Genomic DNA, 10,363 nt, shown 5'->3' on the forward strand with positions numbered 1-10,363 from the left:
ACTAGATACCCATGGTTCATTATCTAATCGACCGTGCCCTTGCTGGCTCGATTCGATTAACTAGCAAGTGGGGTTTGGGTTCCCAAGAATTCGATGAGATAATATCTTCAATCGACTGAATCAAGATAAAAGTACTGAGACGGGAATGAGAGGTACCTCCCACTCAGATCGAGTGTGGTACATACTGCCGCTCAGTACTTACAAGTCACGCACAAGTATATCAAGTCACTTGCAATAATAACGAGTATACATCACATTAAGGTAAGTGCGATAAAGTACATCCTTGCCCGATCATACAAATCACATATCATTCGATTACAATGGTCAAGTATTGAAAACAAGTGTTCAGTTCAATTAGGTATTTGGAAACACTCACCAAAGGTTTAGTGCCTCTCAAAAGTCACGTTCAGGTCCAACTTCTTGGTTGGAGTCAAAATCTGCGATAAAATATTATTTACGAATGTAAAACTTTCTAGAGTTCAAAACATAGGAGTTGCGCTTCAAGAAAATCAAGTAAATGCAACTCATTTAAATAGTATTCAAAATACTTAACAAATTCCGAAAAATTCATGCTCGCTCGTTTAGTTATGATCAAGAAGTGGTTTCGACTTTAGAAGTTACAGTTGGTATTAAAGATCGAAAAAATCGTATTTTGAAAGGGTCGCTACTTTCACTTTTCAAGGGTACGAGTTCCGGCAAATTTTAGCTTATATACCCTGACTAAAGAAAACTCGAATATCATAGGCGATCCAAGTCCATCTTGACCTCAAATCGTCGCTCAAGTCGCAGATACACATGCCTAACTCTCGAGTGAAAATTTGGGTAGCACGCCCTTTGTGTTTACCTATTTTCCAGCCATTTATGGCTTCATTATTTTTCTCAATTCAGCCCCACAATCACACACAAGTAATGTTACCAACATAGCCCTTCAATAGGCTCTAACATCATTCAATTACAACACAAGTTGAATAAGATAATTGGAAATCAGTTTTGAAGACAAAAGCTAAACAGCAGATTTGACATCTTATAGCATTTTGGTCACAACTGGAGCTACGTTAATCGGATTGGGATACACTTTATACCGTTTCGAAGCTAAGACAAAGAGTTACTACTTTTATGAAGACAACTCAACCCAGTTCATAGTTTATCTAGGTCGAATTTGCAGATTACAGAACCAGAAGTTCATGGTCAGTCTGGTTGTCAGCACTGGATTCAACGGCAATAACTCAAGATACACAATTCCGATTGAGGCATTTTCAGATGCGTTGGAAAACTGAAACATAAGACTAAAACTTTATTGTTTTAGCCAAATGCTGATTTGATACAGATCAACATGAAAAATGAAGCCAGAATTGTGTAATCTCAAAACTGTCCGAAAAATTATACATTTGGTAGTCAAGGGTATTTTTATCATTTCACATTCTACAGTACTTAGATTGAGCTGAAATTTTACAGAACGCTATATAACATTATTTTCTACAACTTTCATGTTTTAACCTAAGCCCAATTCGGCCTCTAACATGAACGAATATGTAGGTCAGTAACAGGGCAGATTTTCCTCACAAAGCTACCAAAACTACAACTTTAAGCTACTAGTTTACACATATATGAAGTGGAGGGAAGTTTCTTACCAAAGTACCTTGTAACCTCAAGAAAGATGGTAGCTTAGAGCTTTCCTCTCCAAAATCACTCCACCAAAGCCTTTAAATCTCCTTAGTGAGCAAGTTTTATGGAGTAGTTTGCACAAACTTTGATTGGAACTCAAGATTGAAGCACAAGTTGAAGTTGGAGTTGAAGGTTTCTCTCTTGTTTTTTGCTCCCCTAAAATTTCGGCCAAACTCAAGAAAAATGGAAGAAAATGGAGCCAAGGAGAAGATAAAAAGGAAAGACAAATGCTTGGTCAAAATTTTCCTATGCAACCGACAAGTGTCACCACCAGAATAATTCTCATTTTTGCTTTCTTTTCTCTCTTTTTCTTGGTTCAATATTTTGGCTGCCTTGAGGATATTTTAGGACTGATTTTAATCAATTAATAGCAAGAAAATTAAGGTAATAAAGTAGTGTTCAAGTGGTGCACTCATTCGGTAGCAAACGGTGCACGTCGGTTCGAGCCGTTTTTCTTTAACTCGCGCGTACTTGTATTTTTACTTATGGTTCACTCACTTATTATTAACACTTCTAATCACATACTTTTCTTACCTAATACTCATTTTTATCCACCAAATTTAGTACACACACTTCACCAAGTGATCACACGACCAAAATGCACCAAAACACACCAAAAACCCTAGTATGCACAAAAAAACCCTAACTTATGCCATTCCTTTAGAAAAATCATAACTTGAGTTATAAATATAAAAAATTCATAAAACTTAGCCTATTAAAAACTAGACTTAAATAGTAATAATCTTTAGAAGACACCTCAAAGAGATTCAGTTCATAAGTTGGTCCAAATTGAACCATAAGCTACTATAACATTCCTATTGTAACTTGTGCAGGACAGAATTTTCAGCCAACTTTACCAATTTTCTGGAATTTCTAGGGATTGAATCAAACTCTGAATTTGATACAGTAGGAAGCCCTATGAGTCTAGTTTTAAATACAACAAACGGAACTCAATTCCGACTTTCCTGTACGAAATTATAGCCAATTTCCCAAAGCTGCGCAGAGTCTCCTGAGAAAATTTCAAGATTTTCTAACAACTTGAGTATATGAAACTTTTCTTAACAAAATTCACTCTCTTGGCTCAAATTCAACCATTAAAGGAATCGAAAATCAAAGGTAAGTGAGTTCACATAAGGGTTATAAAGACACGTAAAATTTCGGGGTCTCACAATGGTTCTCAACAAATATTTACTTGAGAAACAGGGAGCCAATACACAACATTACAAGCAATGGATCAAAGAAGCATTAGAAGAATTATCAGCAATGATTTGCTGAACAAATGCTTCTAGAAACATTCAAGCTGGTTCAATCGGAACAAAATTCAGAAAAAAGCATTTTTACTGTAGCACCGGAAATACTGTAGCAATCCGGCAAGTTACTGTGCAAACACGGCAACAAAAGACAAACGATGCACTGTAGCGTGCACTGTAGCAACAGTAAAAAAACATTGTAGTGGGTACTGTAGCACTACGAAAATTTTTCTATAAATACTCCTCAAACCCAACACACAATACACACACTATTTCTTCAAGTCTCATTCTCTCTCTAGCTTGAAGAAACTCTCCTCCCTCTCTCTACAAACAAGTTCTTAGTTTTATATTTTAGTTTTTAGGATCAAACAAAGGAGCAAGCCCTGTGCGGGTTTCATATCTTGTAAGTTCTCTTTTATTTCCTATATTCAATATCATTCAATCAAATGGTCGGCTAAGCCGCCTTATATCCATTTATTTATTCTTTATTTATTTGTTTTTATTATACTAATCATACATGGCTGGTTATACCGCCTGGACTAACATACTAACTTGTCTTTATATTTTATTTACATTTTGTTTATACATGGCTGGTTCAACCGCCTATACTAACTAGTGCCAGTCCGATTGCGACCCACTTCCTAACTCTTATGCTTTCCTCCTCTTTATTATTATTATTTATTTTCCTGGTTTAAGGGGCTAACCCCTATATATATATAAAGAAAACTGACTATTGGACTCATGCAAAAGTGCAAAACCTGTAGAAGAAAAACCTTGCAATATGAAGTCAAAGTATAATCCTTGTATTCTCCAAATAATTGTAATATGTCAATTTTGCAAAAGCAGCCCGAACACGGGAGAAGCATACCTTATGATGGGAAAAGTCCAATACATAGAAGTAATATAGCCAATCAGTGATTTTGTCTTTAATATAAAATCGAAATAAAAAAGGTTAGGGGTGGCATTTTTGTCATAAATAATTGTTAAAGCAATGTAGTGTCTTTTTTTTTTACTTGACACAATAGACCTATACTACTCTATACTAAGGGAAAGGGAGACTTGAAGAGACTCAAGGACAATTCGGAGAGGACTGAACCATCACCAGCCCAAACGGGTCCAATCAATCAAGTATGCCACCCCCAATTACCATAAAAACTGTAGTATGATGCAAGTATAAGGATGAAAAATTACCACATAATAATACCTTGAAGCAACAACCTTTCCAAATCAATCAAGTTCAAAGACAGAGAGGAGTATAGAACATCTATATTCTACCCTAACAATTGAGGCATCACTATTTGCTAAAGAGAAACAAAAGAAAAAAAAAGGAAAAGTAGCTCATAATTGATGATTAAATTTTGCTGCAATGAAAGTGTAAAGAGTACTTTACACGAGGAAATATGGACCTATAATGCTTTTGCATTAGTGATGTTATGTCCATTAACAACAAAAAATGAAAAACCTCTCCCTAATTGTTGCTCAAGAGTCATGAATCAATCTTTCTTCAACTTCAATCTTGCACTTCTCCTAAGTTCACTTTTGGGAATGACAGCTGTGCGCTTGGATTTCCTAGACTTGGATTTAGCTTTTCGCGAACTATTATTCTCCTCTTGACCCAAAGCTCCTATTTTGGTAAAGGCTTTGATAAGATTTGGATACAATGTATCCATGGACTTCTTGAAATCTGGCGAGACTTTAGTTGAATCACAAGAAGACAACTGATACTTTCCCACCATAGATTCACCATTCTTGTAGGCATTAAAAGCAGCTAATATAATATGTGATCGTTGAGAAAAATAATTACCTGCAAAACCCTCAATAGTGTTCGGTGGTTGTTCCATGAGAAGTTGCATCAGTTTGCAAGAAAGAAGGTAAGCATTATCAGTATATGCCCTTGATTGATTTCGATAAGCTGGATTCTTGTGTTAATTCTAGTAATGTGGCTCATCAAAGAACGGTTCCTCATTCAGTACAAGGCCTTGGATGGACAGTGGAGTTGAAGTATAGTACATTCTCCGGGTATCCATATCTCTTTGCCTTGTCCATCCCATGTATTTAGCAAGCTGAGACAAACTTTGCCCGATCCGTGTAGGCTTGGATTCAATCTCATTCCATGTGAAAGAAAATTCACCCGAGGAGGTGACGTGGGATAATCAGAAGGGAATGCTAAGTAAAAAGAAAAAAAAAAGACCATCATGGTATGGTTTTCCCGAAGCTCCAATGATCACAGCTCTAAGAAGATTTATCTTGTTTTTCATAAACCCTAACATAGATTGATTCAGGTAAGTTCTCCTCGAGAATCTTCCATTCTTGCATGATCTTCTTGTGGACAGCACTAGAGGGATTTGAGAAGCAATCAGTGTCCTATTTTTCATGGCTTTTGTTGAGGCATAATGGTGATCTGAATAGTCTGTCACTATATCAAATAATTGAAATTCAACTCTTTTTCTACAAAATTCTGACCATCCTTGATTTTAGCAATTTCTTAACCTTGATAATTGAAAGCGAGTACTTTATCAGAGAATTTCACATGGAGATCTTGAATCTCGTATTTAATGGTATGAATCATATCAATTAAGGTGTAACGTACTTTTTAAAAAAATTAATGAAAAATATATGAACACATGTTTTAACTATTTTTTCTTGTCACAAATATACCTTAATGAGAAAATGATACACTAATAATTTTTTGTAAACTTTGTCAACAGCCAGAATCTACAAGCAATCTAAAAAACAACCCATGCTGATTGCAATAGAATTCTGAAATACAATTTGAAACTAAACCCGATGCAAAGATGCAAAGATTTACGCTTGTAGGGTAAAACATTTTACAGGTTCATATGCCAAAACAAGGAAAAAAATTACTCGCACCTATCTATCCATTTGATCAAGACTAATGTTTTGGCCCTTTTTCCCTTTACACATGATAGATGCTATATATAAATATATTACCTTTGGTCCTTGGAATAGTCTTAGAATAATTTTCTTTAGAACTCTAATTTTAGTACTGTAATTCGTTTTTTGAATTTGCTTAATTTAATCTCTCTTAATTAGGTGAAAATCATTTGTCAAATTAGATTCCTAAATTGCACCATTAAATAGCTCAAGTCATGACAAAGTACATGGACGGACAAGGACAACATTTTTTTTTGGATAGAGGAAATTTTATCCAATTAAAGTTCCTACTATGGAAAAAATAAACAAACAAAAGAGAGAAGATATCTAGTGAAGTTCCCGAACTACAACAAATTGAATATGTAAAATCAAATTGCACTTTGGCTTTTGATGACAAAAACATGTAAATTAGCCAATCAATTAATAGGATTAACAAGGTTTCCAATGAATCAAATTTCTTAGTATATAAATCAATATTCAAGGGAGTTTTTTTTTTAAAAAGAAAGTAGCTTTAAACTAATAATGAGCCCTCAAAGCACGTTTCTTTGAATGGCCCTCAGATGCCCCATCAAAGTAAAAGATTAGTGCTGATTTTGATCAAGGAGCCTATCAACTATAAAAGCACATTTTAAATTTATATTTTAAAAGTCATGTAACCCTCTAAAGTCTAAAAGCCATAATAACGTTTCAAAAGTCAAAAGGCCAAAGGTCAAGTGACCTTTCGTTTGTCTAATAAGTCATATTTGCTTGTATGGTTTACTTATAAAAGAAAGGAATGTAAGCCTCTAGGAGAAGAGATCCTTGAAAATAAAAGAAAGAGTGTGTTTGTTTTCATGACTAACTAAAATAGTTCTATTTTCTCTCTAATCCGGCAATGATCCACAGGATATTTTCAAATCCTTGTGATATTTCTGAAAAGAAAGCAGGGTCAAAAGATTGTCAGAAAGGACAGAAGAATGGCTAGCTTTGAATGAAATTCATTTGGATTCGTGGTTACTCCAAGTGGTATCAAAGCCACAGGATTAGATAGAGTTACTCAATCAATAACATTCATCTGCAATGGATATTACTTCATCTTTATCTGTTTCTTTATCTTTGAAAAGTTCAAATAATAATAAGTTAGATTATCTTTATGAAGTATCTATAGAACCGGTCAACCCTACATCTCTTCCGTTAATTAATCCTTATTCTGTCTTCTCCAAATTAGCCTCATCTTCTTTGAGAGTTGTAAAATCCTTGATAAAATATAATGTCATATTTGTCCTTACATTCCTATGAATAACATATAATGGTATCATAATAAGCATACATTCGTATTGCTGAATATATTTGATAAAATTGTAAGATCTATAATCTGTTATATATATCTGATCAAATAAAAAAGGAGGCTCATTTAATTTTGGAAATTGTAGATCAATTAAAGATTCATATTCCTGATGATCTTGAGTCTATATTATCTGAGGAAGAGGAGCATACTGACAATACTCTTTTGGCTTTGCAGATATTCCGAGAAGATTATCCTTGTACTTGTCACTATAAGGAATTAAACCCTGCAAAAACCTATCCTCAAACACATATTCATATTCTTCCTACCAAGAAAGATGAACCCATCCCGACCGTAGCATTTTTTATTTAGGAGCATCAATGTCAATTCCAAACCAAAAAAATCCTTCCTCCATAATATTGGAAAAAAAATTCACAAGTTTCGAGCAACAAACGGAGAATTGTTTGAAACCAGTATTGTAACAAAAAATCCTATCATCATCCAACTTTTACTTGATTGCAAAACTCAGACCCATATCCTTGGAGCTGATTTCACAGGTAAAGACATCATCATAGGATTTGATTTCTATGAGAAGGGAGATTTTCTATTAATGCCTGATGGTATTAAATCAAAGAAATTCTTCAAGGAATATATTGATGTTCCAAAAATATATCTTCAATCTCACGAAACTTCTGAACCTTCTGAACAAATCAATGTCTTCAAGGCCCTGATTATTCAACAATCTTGTGCTGAGAATCACAAAGACTTTCTCACCAAATGTGACCACTCTTTTTGGAAAATTCTGATTTCTTTGTCAAGCTTCCTTTCAAAAGGAACGAGGATATAAATCCCATGAAAGCTAGCCACCCTGGGATGAATCCTAAGCATTCCAAGCTTGCTGAGAAAGAATGTTTTGAACTTCTTGAATTTGAACTCATTGAAAAATCTGAATCTTAGTGGTCTTGTCAAGCTTTTTATGTCAATAAGAGATCTGAACAAGTAAGAAACAAGCTTAGACTTGTTATAAATTATCAGCCATTTAATCAATTTTTAATGGACAATAAATTTCTTATACCTAACAAACTCTTTTTATTTTTACAAATCTCAACTACCAAGTGGTTTCTAAGTTTGATTTAAAATCTAGTTTTTGGCAACTTGGCATTCATAGTGAAGATAGATACAAAATTGGATTTTGTATCCCGAATCATCATTTCCAATGGACAGTAATGCCTTTAAGGATAAAAACTACTCCTGCGCTTTTCCAAAAAAACAATGATTCGTATTTTTCAGCCTATTCTTCACTCAGCACTGATATATATTGATGATATTTTGTTATTTAGTTCCACTTTTGAGGAACATATTAAGTTGTTATATCAGTTTGCAGATATTGTTAAAAATTTTGGAGTCATGTTGTCTAAAAAGAAAATGAATTTGGCTAAAAAAGAAATCAATTTTCTTGGAAAGAAGATTTCTGATGGATCCTGTACCCCAGAACAACACATTGGAGAATCTATTCTCCATTTCCTTGAAGAAAACTTGTCCAAAACCCAGATTCAACAATTCCTTGGAATTATTAATTATGTCCGAGACTTCATCTCTCAAGCCTCTCGGCTCATCAATCCCCTGACAAAAATGTTAAGGAAAGACTCACCATTTTGGGGAAACAGTCAAATCCAGTCCGTCAGAAACCTAAAAGCACAATTACAAAATCTTCCTACTTTGCATATTCCCAATACTGGCAAGAGAATTCTCCAAACTGATGCCAGTGACAAGTATTGGGGAGCTATCCTTTTTGAAGATATTGGTAATGGTATTCAAAAATGTTGTGGTTTTGCTAGTGGTATCAGAGCTACCCCAAATCCCATGCCATAGCTAAAACAGATTCATAATTATGTTTTGAATAGAAATATTTTGAGTTACCATATTATAATAGATCCATACAGGAGGCTTAACCAAGCTTATAGGAATGTAAGCTCTTATGCCAGTCCAATTTATAGCTATGGAAAGGGTTACAGAAGAATGGCATTAATAGAGTTACAAATTCATTTTGATGAATAGGAATGGGTTCTTCTTCTTCATTCCCTACATAACAGAGCTATCACACTATCCTTGATCAAGAACAGGAATGTGCTAAGGCCGAGAGATATATTTTCCAAGAGAATTGCAGTATCCCACCAGAATCCTGGCCTAGTCCTTATGGTCATGGAATTTTCCATTTTCCTATCCTCACTGGGAATGCATGACCAAAGCCAAGAATGACTATGCTAATCTCTTGGCAGATAGTGCAATGCAAGATGCACAAGATCCTTATCCAACTGGTCCCAATCGAACATGCTACAAAAGCACGATTGAGGCTAAAAGAGCATCCAATAAAAGGCAAAACAAGAGAAGGCATTAGTATTGCATCATTGATTACAACATCACTGATCTTGATAGCATGCCCTTAGATACCCTATCAGAAGAAGACATTAATATTTAAAGTCAAGTGACCCTTTCCATAGTCCAAGAGCCAATAACTGTAAAAGCACGTTTTAAATTTATGTTTTAAGAGTCATGTAACCCTTTAGGGTCTAAAAGCCAAAATGACCTTTCAAAGGTCAAAAGGCCAAAGGTCAAGTGACCTTTTGTTTGTCTAGTAAGTCATATTTGCCTGTATGGTTTGTTTATAAAAGAAAGGAATGTAAGCCTCTAGGGGCAGAGATCCTTGAAAATAAAAGAAAGAGTGTGTTTGCTTTCTTTCATTCAAAGCTAGTCATTCTTCTGTCCTTTTTAACAATCTTTTGGCCTTGCTTTTTTTTTTTTTCGTGAAATATCATAAGGATTTGAAGATATCCTGATGGATCATTGCCGGATTAGAGAGAGAAGAGAATTGTTTTAGCTAGCCATTAAAGCAAAAATAAAGAGTATCAGCCACTTGGCAGTTGAGATTTGTAAAAATGAAAAGAGTCTGTTAGGTATAGAAAATTTATCATCCATTAAAAATTGATTTAGTGGTTGATAATTTATAACAAGTCTAACAAGTCTAAGCTTGTTTCTTACTTGTTTAGATCTCTTTTCCAAAAAGGGTGGTCATATTTGGTGAGAAAGTCTTTGTGATTCTTAGCACAAAATTGTTGAATAATCAGGACCTTGAAGACATTGATTTGTTCAGAAGGTTCAGAAGTTTCGTGAGGTTGAACATATATTTTTGGAACATCAATATATTCCTTGAGGAATTGATTTAATACCATCAAGCATTAATAGAAAATCTCTCTTCTCATAGAAATCAAATCCTATGATGATATCTTTA

General features: G+C 34.5%; 1 protein-coding gene across 1 annotated transcript; it reads right to left on the reverse strand.

The window, feature by feature from the left end:
- Positions 1-4,408: 4,408 nt before the first annotated feature.
- LOC113766416 (probable ubiquitin-conjugating enzyme E2 24) lies at positions 4,409-4,768 on the reverse strand. The gene has a single exon (XM_027310610.1). The coding sequence runs from the start codon at positions 4,766-4,768 to the stop codon at positions 4,409-4,411; it is 360 nt and encodes a 119-aa protein (XP_027166411.1).
- Positions 4,769-10,363: the final 5,595 nt, after the last annotated feature.

Source organism: Coffea eugenioides, chromosome 3, assembly GCF_003713205.1.
Source record: "Coffea eugenioides isolate CCC68of chromosome 3, Ceug_1.0, whole genome shotgun sequence".
Classification (NCBI taxonomy): Eukaryota; Viridiplantae; Streptophyta; class Magnoliopsida; order Gentianales; family Rubiaceae; genus Coffea; species Coffea eugenioides.